At 43.0% G+C, this 24248-nt stretch overlaps 1 protein-coding gene across 3 annotated transcripts in view; it reads right to left on the reverse strand.

Annotated features, from left to right (window-relative positions):
- FLT1 (fms related receptor tyrosine kinase 1) overlaps positions 1-24248 on the reverse strand; it is a 177591-nt gene that overhangs the window by 42965 nt on the left and 110378 nt on the right. Inside the window, exon 15 of one of the 3 annotated variants that reach the window (XM_047723031.1) lies at positions 7408-7539. In XM_047723031.1, coding sequence (XP_047578987.1) covers positions 7408-7539 — 132 coding nt within the window. The other 2 variants (XM_047723034.1, XM_047723033.1) reach the window with 2 other exon arrangements.

A 24248-nucleotide genomic window follows, 5' to 3' on the forward strand; every position in this document is an offset into this window, starting at 1 on the left:
TGTTTTCCCTGAGAAATTTGCCTCATACCTGCCAGGGTGGCTTAGGTGGTGTTCTCTGGTGCGATCATTATTTTTTTTTTTTTAAGATTTTTTATTTATTTATTTGACAGAGAGAAATCACAAGTAGGCAGAGAGGCAGGCAGAGAGAGAGGAGGAAGCAGGCTCCCTGCTGAGCAGAGAGCCCAATGTGGGGCTCGATCTCAGGACGCTGAGATCATGACCTGAGCCAAAGGCAGCGGCTTAACCCACTGAGCCACCCAGGCGCCCCTGGTGCGATCATTATTTTAATTTGAGGTAACAGTTTATGTGGGCTACTTGTCCAGTGAATTCTGAAGACATCAGGAGATGGGTGTGTTTCGTGTTCATTTGGCATCTCCAACACTGGTCCAGTAGAAGTCTCAACAAATATTTATATATAGATGAAAAGCAAATGAATCAGATACACCTTGACCTCATCTTCCATATGAACCAGTCAATCAGAGCTATCTCCTTTTATCTAAAATCCAATAACCAATAATCCAGCTAACCTTATCACATAATTTCTCTAAGACTCACAGGAATATTCAAATTGCCTCTTCTACTATTTTTTAAGCCTTTTGGGAATCTTTGTATACTGGTTTGGAACCCCTCTTAAGGACAGAGAAATACTGTATTCATTTAAGTTGGAAGTAAGTTTTTAAGAATAATTTTAGGGAAAGATACTTAAAATTGCTATTATGCACCATCAGGTCTAGGACACGTTTTGGTTAAAGCTGGTAAAGCTAAATCCTTTGACCTAAGTCCTTAGGACAAAGAGGAACTTCGTGGTTTGGAACCCCATTTGGGTAACTCCCAGATTAAGTGTAGGAAAACTAAAATACAGAAAGTTTTGTTGAAGTTCATATGGTTTATCATATTAACAAACAATAATGTTAGCTAATATTTAAAAAGTTTCTATTATAGACCAGATACGGTTTTAATGTGTTAATAATCCTTACGACCCCGTAAGGTGGGCATACCTTCATTAACGTCTATTTGGCAGATAAGCACCAAGAAGGTAAATAATTGGCCCAGGGGCCACAGCTCAGGGATGGTGATGCACCTGGCTTCATAGGGGGTCCTCTGCTCTCTCAGAGCGGAGAGGCAGCAGGGCAGAATGGTTCAACATGGATCCAGTTTTCCGCTCTGCCACTCCTAGCTTTGTAACCCTCAACAAAGTCCTAGATCTTTCTGTGCTTTAGATTCTGACTTGCACATAGGAAAAAAAAACCCATTGGGTTGTCACAGAAGTTGAGTAGACTAATGCATGTTCAGTGAGCATAAGCTATTAGAACTGAATTCCATCACCATTTTTTGAATTCTTGATCAAGGCCAGCTTTATGTCATTGTTTAGACTTGAAGTACAAAGGCATGCATATCCCATCCCCCAGCCCTCCTGCATGAAATTAGTGAGTAACAAGTTCACCTCACTATTGGCAGCGCTGGTCTCTCCTTGGGAACTTTTCTGAGTTGCCAACACCCAGGAGAAGAGTGACATCAGTCACCAACATCTATACGTGAATTAGTTTATCACTTCCTTCCCAGTGCCAGGAGAGCCAGGGGAGTGAATCTGGGGCAGAATTGAGGAAGAGAGGAGCTAATGTGGAGGGTCCTCTGGGCTTGGAGGAGCATCAGAAAGAAATGAAACCCAAAAGCTGGCCTGGCCAAGGGGGATACAAGGGAGTGGCTGCATACCCAAGACAATTTGGGGCTTTTCCTATTTTTTACACTCTGAATTGATGAAGGAACACAGTGTAAGTTTCCTGCTCTATGGGTCCTTTCCTGAAATGCATTAATGTTCAGTTGTCACGGCATAATTTTACAAATGTCACCTCTACTACCACTCCAAGCATTTAGACTGTGGGACCCTAAGGCAGTCCTGTGTTTTCCAGGATTTCCATACCCATCAGTCATCCCCAAAAGAAGGTTTAATGTCATATTTTCTCTTGTGTAATTATAAAGGCTATTGAAATAGTATTTCAATAGCAAGGCTAAATCTGTTAGAAGAATGTGTTTATATATAATTGTGGTTCTGACTTGCCATCTTAAAGTTCTTGGTCTTTATCTCAAGTCCTTGGTTGAGAATGTGCCACGCTTTCATTGACACCATTCCATTAAGTCGCATGGACTATTGAGCGCTATGTCAATTTCAGAAATTATTTTGGTTACGAACAGTTTTGTGTTGTTGTTTTTAACGTTAGAGCTTCCCCTTTGAGAGTTCCACGTGTGCTCCTGTGCAATCCAAACCAAACAAGACCTGTGACTATTTAAAGAAGCCACTCTGACTCCACAGTCCACTCATCCTTTTCAGATACAAAAATAACACATTGTTTTATCTATGAGTATAAGAATCCTTTTTCAAGGGAAATAAAAAGAGCAGACAGTTTCCTTCCTGGCTAATTCACGAACCTCTTTAAATCTGTTAAACATAGCCACAGACACAACTCATTTGCTTGGTTTCGTTTCCTAAACTCAACCTGACAAGATAGGTCGGCGTGAAGGGTCTATATGCATATATTGGGAAATCAAGTCAAAAGCTAGGGAATGTTCCATGGCCACCGGAGTGAGAGCCACCAGAGAGCAAGGATCCAATTTTACTAATAAGATTACTAGCCACGTCCTGCTAGTGGAAGAGCATCTAAGGACCCAGTTTTTCTTCCATGAGTTTCAAATACATCCATTCAAGATAGCACATCCAACTAATAAGATCCACTTTTAAAAATCTCCTTATCCGAAACAAAAATGGAGCTGACACCTGCCTCCTTGAAATTTCACCACCATCTCCATTCCTTGGTTCTGGTTATCTCTTCCGGAGTGTCAGAGAAGGAGTGAAACGTCCCCTCCGTCTGAAGCTTCTCAAATATTTGTGGAAAACAATAATATCACTCCTTAGTTTTTAGACTAAACATCCTCATTTCCTTGTGCTACTTCATCGTGACCGTATTGGAATACGGCTGCATGGACGTCTGAATGGCTTCAGTAGTTCAGGCAGTTTGATGAATACAGATCAGGGAATCTGTTTTCTCAGCTATCCACAATTTTGAAGCAGAGAGGTTGGATACAGCTGTCATGGCCAGAGCAAGGGGAGGAAAACTTACAAAAGTGAGCCAGGAAGAAGGCAGAAAAACTATAAAAAGCAGACAGAAGAACTCAAAAAGCATGGCAGTTGAGGACAATTAACGAGTCGAAAAGAAAGAACCACGTTGCAAGCTATAGCATTTCTCCAAGTGCTATTGGAGATTGGTGCCACACGAGCGGAAAGAGGTCATGAATCAAAAGTACCAGTTTCTCAGAAGAGCCAGTGGCTAGACAAGAGGAAATATTTAAAATTACCTTGATGTTGTTGTTGCCAAGGGAGATATCAACGTAGAAGGCTCACAGTTGTCTCGCAGTTCACTGCCCCCCTCTGCCTTGCCAACCCAGCAGCCTCTGAGGCTTCCTTTACACCTCAGCTTGCCCCCCATGGCCTTTCTCTTCTCTCTGAACTCCTTGAGCTCTTGTCAGCAGCACTGTGTGGTCTGCCACACATATAAACTAGTGTTTCTACTTTACCCTTAAGAGGAGCTTAAATTGTATTTTTGAAGATTTATTTATTTAGTAAAAGGGGGGGTGCATGGGAAGGGGTGGAGGGAGAGAATATCCAAGCAGACTCCTGCTGAGCACAGAGCCTGACATGGGGCTCAATCCCATGACCCATGAGATTAGGACCTGAGCCGAAACTAAGAGGCAGGGGCTTAACCGACTAAGCCACCCAGGTGCCTTAAGGAGCTTAAAATTCTTACTGATATGGTTCTTTTTTTTTTTTTTTAAAGATTTTATTTATTTATTTGACAGAGAGAGAGATCACAAGTAGACAGAGAGAGAGAGAGGGCAGAGAGAGGCCGAGCAGAGAGCCCAACGCGGGACTCGATCCCAGGACCCTGAGATCATGACCCGAGCCGAAGGCAGTGGCTTAACCCACTGAGCTACCCAGGCGCCCTACTGATATGGTTCTAATTGTTTCATGTGCACCTTAATTTGCTCCAACCAGGTTTTGAAAGCACACTGAGGTTCCACATGCTGCACAGTCCCGGGTGTATAACTAAGTTGTCGAGTTAAGAACAAATTGAATTTAGCTTATCTCTATTGCCCTAGACAATCTATCAATATGCATCTTTTTTCAGACATTCAGTGGTTTTCTAAGTAGATCAATCCGGCAAATACATTTATTGAATGCTCAGGTAGAGAGGAGTGAAGAGTAAGCTGTGGTAAGCATTGCATTAAACGTTCACATCAAGTACTCTGGGAGTACGGAGGGGACAGTGATGGGAAGGCAGGAGGTCCTTTACTCTACACCTGAAGCAAGCAAAGATGAGTTGTCAGGATGACTAGGGTTGTCCAAGGGGGAGAACGAGGTGGGAAGAAGGAAGGCCGTGGAGACCAAAGGAAGGTGCTGTGTGTAGGCAGAAAATGAGAGGAGAGGCAGCGTGCATTCAGGGGGTCATGAGCAGTTGCACAGCTGGGGAGCTCAGGGGTGAAGGGAGGGATAAGCCACAAGGCTGCAGGAGGAGCCCAGGGAGGACCTTGTGTGCCTGGATGAGGATGAGAGGCGATCCACAACCACTGCCAATTTGAAGCAGGGAAGTAAGGAGTCATAAGATTAGTCATTTAAAAAATCACTCTAGAACTGAAAGAGGGTGGGAGGAGAGAGAAGTAGGTGGGCTGTTCGGGAGGATGAGAGATGATGTCAGGAGATGACAGGGTCAGGATGTCCGTAGTGGCAGCCGACATGGGCAACTGAGGTGAGAATGGTCTCCCCTTTCCTCAGAAACAAATGACACAGGTTGATGGAAATGTGTAGAAATGATCAGTGGCGGCCAAATTCTTCATGCTGTCTGACTTCAGAAAAGCATTTAGTGGGAAAAGGAATCACTGTAGGAAATAAGAACCAGGTAGAGAGAAAACCAAATGACAGGATAACTAAAAAAGTCTGCAGGCTCAAATTTACACTAAGGCCTCAAGGACAAGTTCCTACGGCACCTCAGGGAGTGGGACGGATGGAGGAAGAGTGGACCCTCCACAGGTTACAGGACATGGACCGTGGCCAGCCTTCCCTCTGACTTCGTTGTATGACTTTAGGTAAATCATTTAACCCTTCTGGAGTGTCCATTTTCCATCTGTAGACTGAAGATAATACTAGTTACTTCTTTGGGTTCTTGTCAAGTTCACGGGATTAGGTATACCAGTTGTCTAGCAGTGTCTGCACAGTAAGGTACTAAATAAGTAGCCTCTTGCTAAGTGTGCGGCACGGCTAAGGGATTCAAAGACAGTTGAGACACAGTTCTGTCTCAAAACATCTACAATTCAGTCGGGAAGAGAGGTATGTCAATCCCCAAAGAATAATAAAAAGCAGGATAAAATAAGTACTGACTGATGATCTAAAAGTCATGCTGTGGGAGGGCAGGCAGGAGAATGAGTATCTGAGTCCACTGTTCGGACTGGAGGACCACTGCTAAACTGGCCATGGCAGGAGGAGGGTTAGTGGTGAGTCAGGCGGTCTGATGGCCAGCACGCTGGGTCTGGTCCAGCCTGGGGGTCCTGCTCTGCTCCTGGACAGCAAACACAGCCCAGCAGGAGAGACTACTCCCGGAGGCTAGACTTAGAGCAAATAGAAGGATGGTGGTGGTCATGATTGTGGGCAGAAGCCATGAAGCAAGTTGGTTTCTGAGAACCCCAGACTAGTCTGGCAGAAAAGGTGAAGGGAAAGGAAGTAAAGTCTTTGTGGAGAGCTGCAAACTTGCAGAAATATCCCTGCTTCAAGCAAGGGCTTCTCTCAAGCTGTCCCAAGCTGCCTAGTTGCTGGGTCAGACACAGCCCCATATGCCCTGGTAGAGAAGAATGAGGGTCGTGGGGATGGACCACAAGGAAGGCAGGTATGGGGGCTGGAGTGGGTCTGAAGAACCCAGTTCTCAGGCATGTCTGCCATTTCCTGGCTGTCGGGTTTAGATCAGTCATCTCATTCCTGTCTGGGGGTTCCTAACTGCTCTGTGTGTCTTCTGGGGGATATGGGGGAAAAATGCCTTCTGAACTGAGGATCCGGAACCTCCTTGCCCTTCTCTCAGATCTGCAACCGCCCTGGCCTGATTCAGTGACTCCCCGAGGGCCACATCTAGAGTCCTTGTTAGAAGGTAAACCAACAATCCTTTGAAGAAGGAGGTGTTAAAGAGAGATGTTCATAATTGTTTTTTCCATGACTAACTGTTTTGTCTGTGTGTAAGCAGACCAGTTGAAAGAATTCTTAGAGATAGGACCTTTTGGGAGAGAAACAGGACCATCACTCTAAATACTGGGGGAATGCTACCCTCGACTTTCTCTGAAAGGATACATTTGTGGAAGTACAGTTTTTAGATTTTTCAGCAGGCTCTCTAAAATCGTCTCCCTGGCAAAGAATGGGGTTGATGCTCTGTGTTGAAGGAGTCTGGAGTCTCAGAGTCAGACTCTTCGAGCAGTGCAAGTTTCCAGGGCGGAAGAACTGATTTCTATGTCGTTTCTCCGCCAGGAACACATACTTGCGCATTCTGTTGTCTCCCGGGGAGTCCTTGGAAACAGGCTACCGAACAAATTGTGTCTTTTTATGTAAAACCTCAACGTGCCATAGCTCTTTACATTTCAAGAGGTGCCAATTTGATATTTTATGATACTCTACATGGGAGGTTTGGATGATTCCTGGCACCTGAGGACCGAAATTGAGGTCTGAACTACTTTCCAAGTGGGAGCCCCAGGGCCACAGCGCTGGCTCGGATTTGCTTTGGATGTTGCTGCTCAACAAACTGTCTGAGGTCTATAAAGAGGAAGCACTTGGAATAGTTTTCTCAAATGTGGTCTGTTTTTTATGTGTGGCTTCTCCCTGATGATATTTTGCAGCCTGCTCTGTGTTTTAAAAAAAAAAAAAAAAAAAAAAAAACAGTTTGTGAAAACATTCAGGAGAGCAGCATATGTCTAACTCTTGGGAACTGGAAAAGGAAAAAGAACGAACAAGTTTCCAACGTGTGGGTGTTCCCCTCTCTCTACACCCCTCTGCTTTCCTGGATTTCTTTGTCACAAGCGTGGCCACTGCGGTCGTTCCCTGTGGGTCAGTGGCATGGTCTGTTCTGGGAACTACTTCCCTGCAGGGATGGGGTTCAAATGATGGCCCTGGGGGGGTTGGTGGGTGGCCCCACCAGTGTCTTCCCCTTAGGCCTTGCCAGCCCCTCTCCCCTCAGAGGGTCACTTCCCAGAGCCGCAGGGGAGGGGGCGAGGAGGTCAGAGAAAGGAACAGGCTGGAGGCAGCGGGAGACCGGGAGGTGGAAAGTTAAACAGGGAAATAGACGTCTGATCTGTTTCTTGTTGCTTTCTGCAACAGCTGTTTACCTTGAACAGTGAGGTACGCGGAACTTTCCACGGACCCCTTCTGGTTGGTGGCTTTGCAGTGATAGACCCCTTCATCCTCTTCTGTGACTCTTTCAATAAACAGCGTGCTGCTTCCTGGTCCTAAAATAATTCCTGCGGGGTGAGAGATGTTTACATTAGTGGGCCTGGGTAACACACAAAAACAGCTACTTCTGTAATCCAACCCTCTTCCTATAATTATGCGTTCAGACGAGGAAATCCGAGCTCTAGGTAACCTTGGGCTGGGCTGCTTATTTGTTTTCTCTTGGTGCGCGTAGCCGAGCTCAGACCCCAGCTCTGGAGATGCAGACAGGACCCAGGCCCTTCACTGTGTGGAGGGCAATGAGATGGGGCTGCCAGATTCTGCTTTCGGAGCAGATGTCAAGGAGGCAGCGTGCCTAACGATGACACCATCGACTCGCAGCCTGCTGCGTGTGAGGCTGCTACGGACACTTTGAATCTTGACATTGACAACCGCCCCTTAAGGTCATAGGGTCTCCGTTTTACAAACGTGGAAACAGATCTGGGGAGGTTAAGTAACTTGACCGAGAGCCCACAGTTGCATGGACACACATCTGTGGCCTCGGGGCCAAAGGAAGTCCTGCTTCACTGGCTGGAGAGGGGAAGAGCTCAGGCGGTGTTTTAGTCCAGGTCTTAGCCCTTCCAGCTTTGTCTCTCTAGGAGCACTACTTCACCTTTCTGTTTCAGTTTCTCCAACCTTAAGATGAAAATGCAAGTAAGTCCTGCCAAGTATACAGGAACACGAATGGCTAGCCTAGGACACAGGGTTAAGTGCTCTGTAAATTTGAGCTAAAGGGTTACTACTGAGCATCATGTAATAGAAGGAGCACCAAAAATTTTCAGAGCCCAGCTTGAAGACCCAGTAGCCTCAACACCAAGGACTACCACCAAATATTTATCGAGTATTGACTCTGATAGTAGTCTATGTTAGACTTTAGGGGAGGGGGAAGGCTAAGACCCCATTATCTGAAAGGAGGGACAATGAATTCCTACCAAACACACATACATACATATTCTGTGTGTGTGTGTGTTTCATGCACACACATGCACACACACCAGCAAACAGAAAGTGTTTCGTGAATGAGAGTTTAAAAATGTAGCATGGCATACCCAATTAAATGCAAAGCCTGGGATGGGAAGGAGATCTGTAAGGAATAGGAAAACTCAGGAAGGCATCATAGAGGAGGTGGGCCTTGAGCCGAGGTTCCAAGGATTATCAGAGGTGCAGGGAGAAGGGCAAGCAAGAGAACAGCCCTGCCACTGACATGAATGGGCATTGAATTCTTGTTCTACAAAGCATAAAGAACATTTAAAACAAACCTACAGTTTTTTCTCCCAGCTATTTTCCCTTTATTCTTTCTAAAGTGGATTTTTTAACACATTTTGTTCATTCATATGATATTTTTTAGCTCCTACCATTTACTAGCCACTATTCTAGAACTGGTGATAGAATAATAAAGAAGTCAAATGAATGCTTGCCTACAAAGGGCTTAAATTCTAGTTTGGGAGAATTATAAATAAGCAATTTCAAGGAACAAAACCCATGAAGAAACGAAACCAGGGTAAGGGGATCACAGGGCATGGAGGGTGCTTAGGGAATGTTCTCTGAAAAGGTGACATCAGAGTAGAGACCTCAAAGATGGGGAAGAATGAACTATTTGAAGATCTGAAAGGGCATTGAAGGCATAGGGAGTAGGGACTATAAAGTCCCTGGGGCAGGAATGGACTTAAGGGACAGTAAAAAGACCATGTCGACTTTGGTTAGCAAGCAGGAGAGAGGAGAACTGGTTGGGCTTGATCACGTATGACCACAGGCCATGGTAAGGATTTGCGGTTTTATTCTAAGCACAGAAGAAGGCCATAGGAGGGTTGTACTTAACTGCTCATAACTCTAAGTCACAGTGTAATTAACATCTTTCAGCATAAAGATTTTTCTGTATTTCAGATTACTTCCTTAGAAGAGATTTCCAGAAGCAGATTTATTAGGTCAAAAGCTCTTGATTCTTATAACCACATGCCTTCCAAAAGGATTATATCTGTGAACATGTCTACTGGCAAGGCTGAGACACTATCTTATGGGATCATCTAAAAAAATAGAAAACACAAACCTCTGCTGATTTGATAGATGACTTGTTAGCCATTTTTACTTACAAAGCATGCATTTGGAGTGGTTGACTGGAAAAGGTGAGTTCAGATTAAGGAGAGGTTTGAAATCCTAGCTGAGGAGTCTCTATTCAGGGCAGAAGGAAAAGAAAGGCTCACAAAAATTTTTGAGCAGGGAAATGACATAATGAAAGCAATGTCTAAGGAAGTTTAGTCTAGAATGAGAATGCAGGGTAGACTGGAATGAGGGAAAAGAGGCATCTGGAAGTCCAGGTCACTAGCTGTAATTCAGGCAAGGAATGCTGAGGATCCAAATCTGGATGGTGGGAAAGGAAGTGGAGAGGAAAAAATGCAAATGGACGCTTTGTAGAAACAATCTACAGGAAGTGCTGCCCTACTCAATGCAGAATGGACAGAGATGGGTGCAAGGTGATTCTGATATTCTAAGTCCAGGTAACGGGGTGAAACATGAGACTCTCCCCTGTAAACTTGATTAAATCATTTAATGTCTTCGGGTCTGTTTCCCCATCTGTAAATTGAGAATAGTACCTGCTTTGTCTATTTTATGGGATTTCTATGAGGATCAATTGAGATAATTTCAAAGAAAGCTCTGGAAAGTGCAAGATATGGCATACATGGCAACTGCAAAAAGTAAAAGCTGGCTGGAAAGTGGGTGGCCAAGGGCAGTGATCGTTCCTAGTAGTAGCTATCCTGTTACTCACCACTGTCTTCATTGCAGTAGACCTGGCCCTCAGCCAACTTTCTATCACTCCAATCCTGGTTTAAGGTTGATACAACAAATAAATAAAGCCCAGGGTCTGGGATTTTACCCAAGGAGACAGGGCTGTAGTTGTGAGGGTGAGCAGATCGTTTCAAGGATGCCATGCGCTAACGTCACCTGGCTCAGTGTCCTCTCTCCTTCATGTGGAGGAGGAGGCGGGGTCAGAGGGTGTCCCGGGCCAACCAGCAACACCCTTCTTCCCGACTTGCCCTCACACTACACTCTGACCAGTGGCACAGAGGTCAATGCATCACCATCAGGAGGACACTCAGAGCCCTCATCAGGCACTTGCTCATTGTCTGTTCTTGTTATACATTTCCCTTCTCTCAGACATTCGCCAGTTACTACCCTTTTTCTTCCTCTCAGCCCTCAGATCCGCCCGTACTTATTTTAAGTTGTGTGCTCTTGTTTCTTTTTAATGCCTTAGCTTGTTGCTACTCACTTTATACGTATGATATAGGCGTTGTTCTACTGAGGAGCTCATCTTCTACAAAGGGAGCTCTTCTTAGTTTAACTTTTTCATTGTGATTCATTTCAGACATTTAAAAGTGTAGGAAAAATAGAACCCATGTATCCACCATGAAGAAAATCAGATGTCAACATTTAGCCATATTTGCTCTAATACCCCCTGTCTCTTTTATATGAATAAAATGTGTAGATACTTTCCCCCTTCCTTCTCCTTCTCTCCCCAGAGGTACTGCTATCCTGAAGTTGGTGTGTCTCATTCTAATGCATGTTTTTGTGCTTTTGCTACACTGATATGTACCTCTGTAGAATGTATAACATTGCTCTGTGGCTTTGAAATTTCTAAATAAATGGTGCCATACAGTATATACCTATTTTCAACTTTTCCTATTCAATGATGTTTTAATATGTATCCTTGTTGATACAGGTAGATGGAGTTCATTTTTTTATAAAGATTTTTATTTATTTATTTGACAGACAAAGATCACAAGTAGGCAGAGAGGCTGGCAGAGAGAGAGGAAGGGAAGCAGGCTCCCTGCTGAGCAGAGAGAGAGCCTGATGCAGGGCTTGATCCCAGGACCCTGGGACCATGACCTGAGCCAAAGACAGAGGCTTTAACCCACTGAGCCACCCACGCGTCCCGATGGAGTTCATTTTTAACTCATGTTAAAAAGAACTCATGGTGGGTCACCTGGGTGGCTTAGTCATTGAGTGTCTGTCTTGGCTCAGGTCATGGTTCTAGGGTCTGGGTTCCCTGCTCAGCAGGAAGCCTGCTTCTCCCTCTCCCACTCCCCCTGCTGGTATTCCCTCTCTCGCTGTGTTTCTCTCTGTCAGATAAATAAAATCTTTAAAAAAAAAAAAACCCACTTCATGGTATAAAAAGGTCTACTTCTCTACTATAAGCTAGCTTTCACTCTTATTGTTACAAAGAAAGCTGCAATGCACATCTGACACAGCTATGTATACAAGATTCTGCAAAGATCTCCCTGTGCTGGGTTATATACAGTACACGGATTTCAGCTCTAGGCATAGGATTACAAAATTGTCTTCCAAAATATACTGATTTATACTTTCACCAGCACTGAGGAAGAGCTCCCCTTCCCCCATATACTTCCCAATACCTGATACTACAAATATTGTAATTGATGGCAACATGGTGGGTGTAAGATGGCATCTTTCTGTGAGTTTAACAGATGTTTCTCTGATTACTAGTTAGATGGAACATCTTTTTCCAATTTTATTGGCCATTCGGACTGCTTTTCCTGTGAATTACCTCTTCATGTTGTCTGCCCATTTTTCTATTAACCTATTTGTCTCTTTCTTGATGATCCTGGGTTCTCTATATGCTTTGGATAACAATCCTTTGTTAGTTAAATATGCTGCAACTCCTCCCCTATTCTATAGTCTTTTTTTAATTTTTAAAGATTTTATGTATTTATTTGACAGGCAGAGATCACAAGTAGGCAGAGATGCAGGCAGAGAAAGAGAGAGGGGGAAGCAGGCTCCCTGCTGAGCAGAGAGCCTGATGCGGGGCTCGATCCCAGGACCCTGGGATCATGACCTGAGCCGAAGGCAGAGGCTTTAACCCACTGAGCCACCCAGGTGCCCCTATAAATAGTCTTTTAAATGTTTATGGTGAATTGTCAATACAAATGCTCTTAAAATTCTAATGTAGTCAAATTTATTCATGTTTTCCATTATCCTTTGTGCTTTTTGCTAATTTTCTTTTTTTAAGATTTATTTATTTATTTGAGAGAGAGAGAATGAGAATGAGCAGGGGAAGGGGCAGAGGCAGAGAGAGAATCCACCAGCAGAGTTCAGCTGAGTGCAAAGCCCAATGTGGGGCTCGAACCTAGGACCCTGAGATCATGACCTGAGCTGAAATCACATCAGCTTTTCAAATGAGTGAGCCACCTAGGTGCACCTGTTGCTTGCTTTAAAAAGATGGTTTCCTACTCTGATTATATACTTTCTTTTAAAAATTAAAAAAATATATATCTTAAAAAGATTTATTTAGAGACTATTTTTTTTCCATTTAGGTCTTTAATCCATCTGGATTTTCTTTTAGGGAGGGGTATGTGAGGCGTGAGTTAAAAATCTAATTTTTAGGGGAGCCTGGGTGGCTCAGTGGGTTAAAGCCTCTGCCTTCAGCTCGGGTCATGATCCCAGCATCCTGGGATTGAGCCCCGCATCGGGTTCTCTGCTTAGCAGGGAGCCTGCTTCCCTTCTTCTCTCTCAGCCTACCTCTCTGCCTACTCTGCCTCTCTGTCTGTCAAATAAATAAAGGCTTAAAAAATTTTTTAAAAAAAATCTAATTTTTACCCTATAAATAGCCAGTTATTCCAGCATCATTTACTGAATAATCTGTTCTTCTCCCACTGAGTTATGCTGTCAGTTCTGTCAGATACTATGTTCCCATATACTTGTGGTTCTGTTTTTAGGTTCCCTATTTATTTCCAGTAACCTATTATCCCCTACAAGTTATGATTGCTTAACAGTGCTTCGTCATATTTGATCTGGTATGACCCTTCTTCTTCAGAATTGTCTTGGCCCTGTATATGTCCATAAGGATTTCAGGTTTAGCTTGTCAAATTCTGTGAGAAGCACTGTTGGGATATAGATAGGAATGTTATTGAATTTATGTACTAATTTGGGGGAAATTGTCATATTTATTTTTAGGTTGAAACAAATAAAATTGCCAATATTTTTGACCTGCAAAATGAGCAAAAATGGCTCAAAAATTGTTCCACTAATAATTATTCCCTGGGCACCTGGGCGGCTCAGTCAGTTAAGCAGCTGATTCTTGATTTTGGCTCAGGTCATAATCTCAGGGTTGTGAGATCGAGACCCCTGTTGGGTTCTACACTGAGTGAAGAGTCTGCTCGAGATTCTCTCTCCTCCCTCTGCCTCTCCCCAAACTCATTCACACTCTCTCTTTTTCAAATAAATAAATAAAATCTTTTAAAAAATAAAAGATATAAAAAATAAAATAAAATCTAAAATCTAAAATCTAAAAAAATAAAATATTCCCTTCCAAGAATATCAAATATCTTTGAGTTATTTTGGTATTATTTTATGTCATTTGATAGCTTTATGATTTTCTCTTTAAATATCTTTTCAGTTATATTTATTCCTAGATAGGTTATAATTTTGTTGTTATGCAAAATGGTATTGGGTTCTTTGAAGAGTCACCTTAAATGAATTTTGTTTCCCTGTAGGTGTTAATCATTAAAACTAACAAGTAGAACTCACTTAGAAACATGGTGCTCTACTTCGTGTTGTTGAGATGAGACCATTTAATTGTAGATCTGCTTGCTTCTAGAGGGATCCCCTAAGTAATTTTCAACCGCTAAAAACATAACAATTTCTGTTAAAACATGATTTCCCTTTATTGAAAGAAGTTGTATCAGATTGGACCAACAGGGCACAGAGCAGGATTTGCAAGTGTCGATGTCTTCAGGGGCTGAGCACATAACATAAATGAGTTGGGGATGAGATCATGGGAGGGGGACTGTGTCTGTGGAGTGCAGAAAGCCTGTCTCCTATCTAAATGTGGAAGCATTAACTTAGCTCCAACCAACTGGAATCGGGGAATTTGAGTCCAGTGCTGTCTTCTGAGGGTTGTAGCTTTTTCTTTGGTTTCATTTTGTTTTGTTTTTAATGTAGGCTCCATGCCCACCGTGGAGCCCAACACATGTCTTGAACTCATTACCCTGAGATTGAGACCTGAGCTGAGAGCAAGAGTTGGATGCTTAACCGACTGAGTCACCCAGGTGCCCCATCTTCTGAGTGTTTTAAAAATTTAAATTCAATTAATTAACATATAACATATTATTAGTTTCAGAGGTAGAGGTCAGTGATTCATCAGTTGCCTATAACACCCAGTGCTGATTCCATCACGTGCCCTCCTTAATGCCTGTCACCCAGTTACCCCATCCCCTCACCTTCTTCCCCTCCAGCATCCCTCATTTTGTTTCCTACAATTAAGAGTCCATTATGGTTTGTCTCCCTCTCTGATTTCGTCCTATTTCACTTTTTCCCTCTCTTCCCCTCTGTTCTGTTTCTTAAATTCCACATGTGAGTGAGATCATAATTGTCTTTCTCTGATTGACTTATTTCACTTAGCATAATATTCTCTAGTTCCATCGACAGAAATCTGGATTTTTCATGTTAAAGCTTATGATTTCCAAATGTCGGCAACCAAATCAACCTACGTAAATTTGCTGTGAGCAGAAGCATGTGTGCTGGGTAGAGTAGATATAACTTTGACTTAGAAGATGTACATGGATGACTCTATTTTATTTTGTGAAGAAAAGACCTCCATGATCTGGCCCCTGCCTATTTTTTCTCCAATTTCTGCGCTGCTGCATCCCTAAGGGCATCTTTGGTGGGAGGCATCCTTGTCTATTGACGGTTCATGACAAGCCTCCATGACTTTGCCTGTGACTCTCTTGACCTGTCACTTAGCCTAGCATTCACTTCCTAATATTCAGGTCAAGGCAAATGTGGATGTTCTGGAAAGCATCTGACGTTCTTGTGCCCCTTCTTTGTTATTCTTGCATCACCTCATGCCTGCCTCTACTCCAACACTTAACATTTTGTAGTGAATTTGCTGACTTTCTCACTTGCGTGCTCCACTGTCTTTTCATTACTGAGCCCCAGTGTCTAGCACTGTGCCAGCAGACAGCAGACGCTTGGCAACAGAGGAAATGGCCAAAGAAACCAAGACCATGGAAAATGGAATTTAAGGGGTGAAGAAAAGGAGGGAGCTCTGTAGCATTAGCTATCCGAAGCTGAGTAAGGTGGTAGCTCACGTTGACGCCCTACATACCCAGCTCTCCCCAGTCTGTCAAGTTCTATGTCAGTTAATTTTATGATCTTAAGATTCAAGAGATTTGTTTGGGTCCTTGAGCTTAGAGATGCAGACTCAGGTAGTTTCATGGGTCTGTGTTAAACCATTAGCCTCAAAGGCTCAAGTAAAATTTGATGTGGAGTTATTTTTGTAGGAACTTGTACTTCAAGGAAATCTGGTGACAGTACCAGTGTAAGAACTTGAAGCATCTATCGTGTTGGCTGCTGGTGGGGGTTTTAGATCAGAGTTTGTGACAACATTGGTCTACATATTTATCCATGGGGTGCAGTCTACATTTTCCACATACGAACACCTCCTTCAGTTTTTAGTCTTTTCTTTTCTTTTTTTTTTTTTTAAAGATTTTATTTATTTATTTGACAGAGAGAAATCACAAGTAAGCAGGGAGGCAGGCAGAGAGAGAGGAGGAAGCAGGCTCCCTGCTGAGCAGAAAGCCCGATGTGGGGCTCGAACCCAGGACCTGGGATCATGACCTGAGCCGAAGGCAGCGGCTTAACCCACTGAGCCACCCAGGCGCCCCAGTTTTTAGTCTTTTCAAGGGATTTTCACAATTTTATTTCTTCTCATGATACCATAAGGTGAAAGACAGTCTTGGCATTTTATACATAAATACCACATTGTCCAGAGAAGGGCATGAAACAGAACTTTAATCCAATTTACCAGTGAGTAAATAAATCTGTCGATCTTTAAATTGAGCTGTTTGACTAAATTAATGCACACCATGTGTTTTCTTCCTGTTCCTTCCACAAAAATCTGCTTGTTGTTTCCTAAATTGGCCTGCCAATCTGACCAGGGATTCCTGTTTCGTGGCTCAGCCAAGCATCTGTACTCTTGACTTAAAGAACATATCCATGCAATTTGGCCAAATTAATTGTCAGCATCAAAACTCTTCTTCAACCATCAGATTCCAATTCAGATGACACCTCCTCCATGAAGCTCCCCTGATCACTCCAACTGGAGGCACCAATTTGTAGCTCATGGAATTTTATACCATTCATATTACATACTTACAAACTGACTTGTATCTATTATGTTTAAGTTTTCCAAGAGTAAGGGCTAAGTTTTGCTCATTTTCATTTTCTCTCTGGCTCATAGACTAGTTAGTAGCTGTTAGGTTTAATAAAAGTAAATTTTATTATGAGAATAACAATGAAATGATAAATTCTTTAAAGTTGGCACATGATATCTTTTTGATAAACAGAAGCCATGAGGATGATGATGTTTATAGTTGTAGGTACATGGTAAATTGTACCTGCAGATTGATACCTCTTAAAGGAATTGATAAGCTAAGAGCTGTATCTGAACAAGGGACCAGAAGAGCCAAATATGGATTCAAGATGACTAATGTAACCCAAGAAAACTAGAAACTGGATGTCTGATTAACATTCCACAAAGAACACAGAGGAGACTGTGTTTATCCAGTCAAACTTCAGAGGTTTGGACAACTACGGGGAAGAGACATCCAAGTTTGGTAAGCTACAGAGACTGACAAATTTGGGGAGTAAGCAATGGTGGACTCATTCAATGGCCCTAAAAATGCAAATGATTCCAGTGTTTCCAAAGGATTGCCTCTGGGCTGCTGCTTTCTCTGCTGAGAATTTTACCCTAAGGTCAAGCCACGTGGCAAAGCACTTGCACATGAAAGGAAATAAAAGTTGGCGAGGGGTGGAATAATTTGAGACATAGTGAAAAACAGCCTTATAATAACGTGTTATGTTGGAAGAGAATTAGGAGATGTTTAAAACACATGGCCTAAAGGAGACCTGATGGGAAATGGGATCCCTTGTGAGACTGTTGGCTCTTCAGCCATGAAAAAGAGAGAAGAGGAGCTCTTAGAAAAAAATAGGATGGATGGGCGCGTGGGTTGCTCAGTTGGTTGATCGTCTGACTCTTGATTTTGGCTCAGGTCATGATCTCGGGGTGGTAAAATGGAGCTGGTGTCAGGCTCCGCACTGGGTGTGGATCCTGCTTGGGATTCTCTCTATCTCTCCCTCTGCCTTTCCTGCCTCCACCTTCCTTCTAAAAAAAGTAATAATAAGATTGAGACCAGTGGTGGAAAATGCTGTATAATATTCCTCTTCATGGAACCACCAAATAAGGGAAAAGCCATAAACAAAGGTCTTTTCATTTGGGACAATATCTATTGCTTCACAAGTCTGACTTACAAAACTGGGTTATGAGAACAGAATGGTTTCCAAAAGCTGTCAAGAAATTGTAAACTGGCTGACTTGAAGGGGTTGTAGTTGAAGTCAGCACCTTGAAACTGTGCCAAACACACATGTCTTTCTAAACATTTAAGAATGAAAAGCATTCTTGTACCCTTTCACTGTGAACCTTGCCTTTGTTCTAATGAAGTATTTCAAGATGATTCAGGCACTTAAAAAAACGTGTCCAGCGGTGCTAAGTCTATAGTTATACATAGTCGATAGCTAAAGTTTCATGGTTCGAATCTATACATTGTAAACACACACACGTGCGTGCACACACACATGCACTCATTCCTGCTGTATAGATTCTTGTCTCCGTTCAGATTTGTGGTAGTTGCTCCATGAGGCTGGGTGCACGTATTCTGTGGACCATAGCCATCCATCCGAAGTGGCCTTTCTGTGTCTAGCGAAGAGGTGTTTTTATGACCAGTCTAGTATTAGTACTGCATTGCATAGAGGTTAAAGTCAAGAATGTGTTTTTCCATCAGCAGAAGAATAAATTATGAGCATGCATACCACATGATAGTATATGGAGGCTAAAAAGAACGAGGCAGAATGTTATGCACCGACATAGAAAAAAGAGCTCCAAGGTACACTGTGATCAAAGCAAGGCCTAAAACAAAACACATAACATGATCTCAACTCATATTTATCTTAGAGAGGCTGCCTGTTCTATGTGACCCCTCTTCTGGTGCCTTACTATGATCTATGACATTGTTTTGTTCATCATAGCAGTTACTACTATCTGATGGTAGGCAATATGTGTATAGTTCTGTTTGTTAAATTTATTACCTGTGCTTTTCCATTAGAGTGTAGATTCAAGGTCCTGTCTGGTTCCAAGCACCTCCTATATTCCTGGTACGGAGCTAGCTTTCAGTGAATAACTACTGAGTGAATGAATGACTGAATCCCATTTATTATTTGCCCCACATCTATGTGTGCCCCAACTTGTATATCTGCACCTATCTAGGTAAAAAAAAAAATGATAAAATTGCTGGCAAAATACAAATCAAACAGTTGGTCTATGTTAATTCTCCAGAAGGAAATTTTTTTTAGCTTATGCTATTTCTGAACTGTGTGATCTTTTACAACAAAAATGTATTCATGTATCATTTAATTTTAAAAAAGGGTAGTTTAAAAAATGAAATGATGGGCCTTCGGACCATCAGTAAAGAGCCACTGAATAAAAGTTTAAAAGATATATACATTTCCGTATATTTAGACATTTGCAAAATTTCATTATATTTGGCCATACAATGATGAAATATTTTTGGAGAAAAGTTGTACTTCACAACAATTTACAATTAAATTTTCTAATTATAATTATTCATTTATAATATTTTATAATTTTATAATTTAAAATTTTATAATTTTGGATTAAGGCAAAACCAAAATCCATCCCATCAGAAGACTGGCCCCCTATAGAGTGCGTGTATGTGTGTGTGTGTGTACACACGTGTGTGTTGGGGTGCACGATATATGTTTGCTTTATTTTAGGACTGGGTTGAATGAGATAACTCCTTAAACTAACATGTAACCTAATTGCTTCAGGCTGCTTACTAGCCGGAGATAATGCAAAAGTGAAGCCCTTGAACACGGGGTGGGGAGGAATGGACTTTCTCAGTTTGACTTTATCAGCATTGATGCAGTCATGCAAGCCATGCCCAAGTCCACTGACTAGGTCATCTGTGAAGACACTTATTTGTGTGCGTGTTGTCCTTAATTGGATTGGGAGTCGCCGGATGCACTGCCGTCTATCACTGCAGGTCTTGGTTTAGCTGTTTCAAGTTTGTACTTGGGGGGAAGAGGAGGCAATGCAAAATCTGGACACATGGAGTAGAAAAGCCTCATTTAATTGTTCTGCTAAGAGATGAAGGCACAGTATTATCTAAGGCAGAGCGTGGCTCTTCCTTCTTTGGCCAGGCGGTCTTTGGTGTAAGCAGAAAATTGGAGACTGGGGATGAAGACGTCTCCCATTTTAAGCGCCCAGACAGTGGCTGTTAGTTTTGGGGTTAGTGACTTTGGACAAGGTGCAGCCCTGAGATCTCTAGGATCTGTGGGGGTGACCACTGGGAAGGAATTCCATCTCTCCTCCCCCACCATACACCTACATGTCTCTATTTCTCTTCTTCTTCATTTCTCATTTCTTTTTCTCTGCTATTGGTCCCTCAAGCCCTAGATGCATGGCAGGCAAAACAGGCTGCTGACCTTGGCCATGCTCAAACTACATTTCCTGGGTCCTGAGACGTCACAAAAGAATAAAAAGTTGAGCTTCCTTGGGACGCCTGGGTGGGTCAGTTGGTTAAGCCGCTGCCTTCGGCTCAGGTCATGATCCCAGCGTCCTGGGATCGAGTCCCACATCGGGCTCCTTGTTCCGTGGGGAGCCTGCTTCTCCCTCTGCCTCTGCCTGCCACTCTGTCTGCCTGTGCTCGCTCGCTCTCTCTCTCTGACAAATAAATAAATAAAATCTTAAAAAAAAAAAAAGTTGAGCTTCCTTCACAGTCAAAAGCTTTAATGGGTATGAGGTTTCTCTTTGAGGTGATGAAAAAGTTCGGAAACTAGAGAGTGCTGATGGCTAATACTTAGTGTCACCCAATTGCACATGTTGATGATTAAGTGGTGATATTTATGTTATGTGCATTTTGCCATAATAAAGAAAAGGGGGCGAGAGGCGCTTTCTAAAATGATGCTCACATTCTCCGGTTCTTTTCCCTCTTTTATGGTCTAAATTTTTCATTTGAAAATCAAGAGGACTTTTTAAAAGGCACAAAACCAAACTTGAACCACCAGCCCCGCCATTTATATGCATGGGCTTATGCAAACTTAGTGTGTCTGATTCCCCCGGTGGGGTCTTACTGTGGCTCACAAACGGTATATGCTTGGAGGCTTTTCTGGGCTGGTGGAAAGCACATCCAAGAAATTTCCTTTGGGCAAAGCATTAGGATAGGATTAGCTACATCTTAAGAACATACAATACCTAAATAAGCTGGACGTTATCTCAGTGCAGAAATAGATTGGGGTGTCAGGACTGATTCTCCATAAATAACTTCTAGTGAGGGGCGCCTGGGTGGCTCAGTTGGTTAAGCAGCTGCCTTCGGCTCAGGTCATGATCCCAGCGTCCTGGGATCGAGTCCCGCATCGGGCTCCTTGCTCAGCAGGGAGCCTGCTTCTCCCTCTGCCTCTGCCTGCCATTCTGTCTGCCTGTGCTCGCTCGCTCTCCCTCTCTCTCTGACAAATAAATAAAATCTTAAAAAAAAAAAATAACTTCTAGTGATTTTCATTACAAAATGGGAATCTACCCACGGGTCACTTCACTTTTCTGGGTGTGAACCAGAGAGCTCTATAGCTGTGCTTGTCAGTCTCACTGAACCTGCCCAACATTGACAAGTAATTGCAGAAGTCCGTAAAGTGACATACTCCATTTCTCCACCTTGTCGAGGCCATGGTCAAAGTCAGGGTTCCTCTTTCATCTGGGGTTGGGCTTGTAGCTCTGAATTCTGGCAGTGCCAACCAAGGAAATGTTTTCCCTGCTATTACTTCACTGCACTCTTTCCTTAACTCCGCTCCTTTCTCCTCACCTTCTAAATGGATGTTTATCCTTAGAAAGGAACAGAGTCTTGGTTCTGCAATGTGTTCAGAAGGTCCCCTATGCTTATATTGTTGGGGGCACAACTAAGCCTTGAGAATTTGTTGGAAGATTCTGGCAGAGAGGGGAACTACTGGGATAGCCACATGTGAAGCTTGGGGGTTCTTGGTCTGGGTACATGGATCCCCCACCCCTTACCTTAAAGACATACTGGAGAGAAAGGAGCAGCTGCTTAGCCAGTCTCATCAGGGGACTGATGGGGCTCCGTGGGGGTGATAGAGCGGCCAGCTTGCCCTCCCATTCACCAAGTATAGCAGGAATCTTGGACATGTCTTCATTCATTATGCACCACAAGGGTGGATTTCATAAGAGAAGGCAATTACTCTTCAAGTTTTGCAAAAGATAACTGACATTTCTGAAGTTTATTAGTACCAAGTGATCAAGCGAAGCTGCTGATTCTAACAGCCTGAAGGGGACAGGGAGCCACTTGATTATCCTTAGGCATTAATATCCGTTTTCGTTCTTTCCTCTACCCTCCTTCAGGTCTTTCCTAGATCTCTGAAAGCTACTTCAGCCTTCAGATGTCATTCTGCCGCCCCCAGCCCCCGGTACAAGGACAGCTGGTCCCCTCAGTCTGAATATGCACTACAGGTACATGTATTTGGTGTCTGTGATCTAGTGGTGACAGGGAAGCTGTCCCCTTCAGGGCATTAGATAAATGGTCTTGAGACCAAAATCCAATTTAGGAAGGGATATTAATAGGGGGTCAGAGCAATTCTCTCCTGCTCCAGCTTCAGGCTATTTAAAAAGGAATTTACTCCTTCTAAACTCTTTGCTGTTCCCCTCGGCGTAGTGCTCTGATCTTAAAATATTCTGAAAGGTTTTGCATAGAAATTCAGTTTAAGCAATAGTTTGCTGGTGGTTTCTCAGTTTAGGCAATCTTTACTAGAAACCGTCTCAGAGTGGCATTGTTTTCTGTCCTCTTAAATATTTTCAAAGGAAAGTTTGTTACTTTTTCCGGCATTTTAATGACTTTTTCAGAAACCCCGTTTACTCTTCACAGTCACTTGGGAGGCAGTCTGGGCCTGTGTGGAAACAACATGCGGCTAGGTAGGCCTCACGGGTCTGCTCTGCACACCCCTGGTGTCTGTAGAGTGTCCCCGCACTGCTGCCGGCAGCCCCACCTGCTCAGATCTGTCGCAGTTTTGGACATTTTTAGGACCTCAGTGGAGAATCTGGGAAGCGTGGGAGGTAGAAAGGCAGCATTCTGATCATTTTGGAGGAACTGCAGGTCCCTTGGGCAGGTGGCCGGAGAAGTAACGATGACACCCAGGAGGTCATACGTGCGGTCTCCAAGATGACTTTACACCATGACTCCAAGACTGGGTACAAACCCTTTACATTTCTAACCCAAAGGAAAGGGACGTTTCTTAGAGGAGTTTGCTGTCTGTATAGCCCTAAGAATCAAATCATGCTCCAAGCAGCCACTGGCCAATAGAATCCATCTCCAACTTGCTACTGGGCCTTCCATATGACATTTTTCCCCCACCTGGTCCTCAAAATTATACTCATTTTAGCCGATCAATTCTCGGCTAAATTCTCTTCCCTCAGTCTAATTTGGAAGTTCTCCTGCCTTTATTTCCTGTTTATCTCATTTGCATTCTGCATATTCAGTGAACAAGGAATAGTTGTATATGCCGCATGAAAGTAGGAAAATTGAAACAGAGGGGATGTATTTTTTCAATTAGCTAATGTATTCAAAGATATTTTAATCCTGTGAGGGAGACATATTTTCTACTTGTCCCATTTATTCACCCTTTTCCATGTTTAGACTCATTAACTCTGGTGCCCAACTATTCACTATTCTATGATTGTGAAGAAGTTGGGACACACGTGGTAGTGGCTTGAAAAGGTTGTGTTCATTTAAACACCTACATAAAACTAATTACTTTAGATATTTGATCATTCAGATTTTAGCTTTTTCATTCACTGCTGTGTTGGCAGAGGCTACACAGCACCAGACACGAAGTACTGCCTTATAAATGTTTGTTGAGTGACTAAGAGAGTGTTGGGCTGCTATGGAATAAATTCTGAACCTATTAAAACTTAAAAGTAACTGGATTTGGGTTCAAAATAATTTTTAACTTCATACAGGGCATGTCTGCTTTTATTGTATTTTATTTATTTTAAGATTTTATTTCTGAGTAATCTCTATACCCAAGGTGGGGCTTGAACCCCACAGCCCCAAGATTAAGAGTCCCCTTCTCTACCCACCCAGCCAGGTGCGCCACGGGCAAGCCTTTTTAAAAAAAAGTGCTTTAAATATTTTTAATATGCTGTAAATTTTTAGCATTTAAAAAAATAAACTATAGTCTTTGGGAAGCTTAAGCTTTAAGGGTTAGAAATGAGAAAATATCCATTGTTTTAAAAATATGCTTATTAGCACCCATGAGGTCATTTAAAAGTGCTTAGGGGCACCTGGCCACCTGGGTGGCTCAGTGGGTTAAGTCACCGACTTGATCTCAGCTCAGGTCTTGATTTCCGGGTCCTAAGTTCAAGCCCCACATTGGGCTCCACGCTCAGCATGGAGCCTATTAAAAAAAAAAAAAAAAAAAGTGGTGCTTGTGTATTCTGGGAGCGATGTGCACCAGCGGTCAGCCCCCATGCTCAGCGTGCAGAGTTTGGTATCCCACCCTCTGGTCCCGGCCTCGGACAGCTCAGCATAGGCTCCGTGACCTAGTCTGCTATTTCTCCTGCGTCTACACTTCCTCATTCTTTCCTTTGTAAAAC

This window comes from Lutra lutra, chromosome 3 (assembly GCF_902655055.1).
Source record: "Lutra lutra chromosome 3, mLutLut1.2, whole genome shotgun sequence".
In the NCBI taxonomy this organism is placed as follows: Eukaryota; Metazoa; Chordata; class Mammalia; order Carnivora; family Mustelidae; genus Lutra; species Lutra lutra.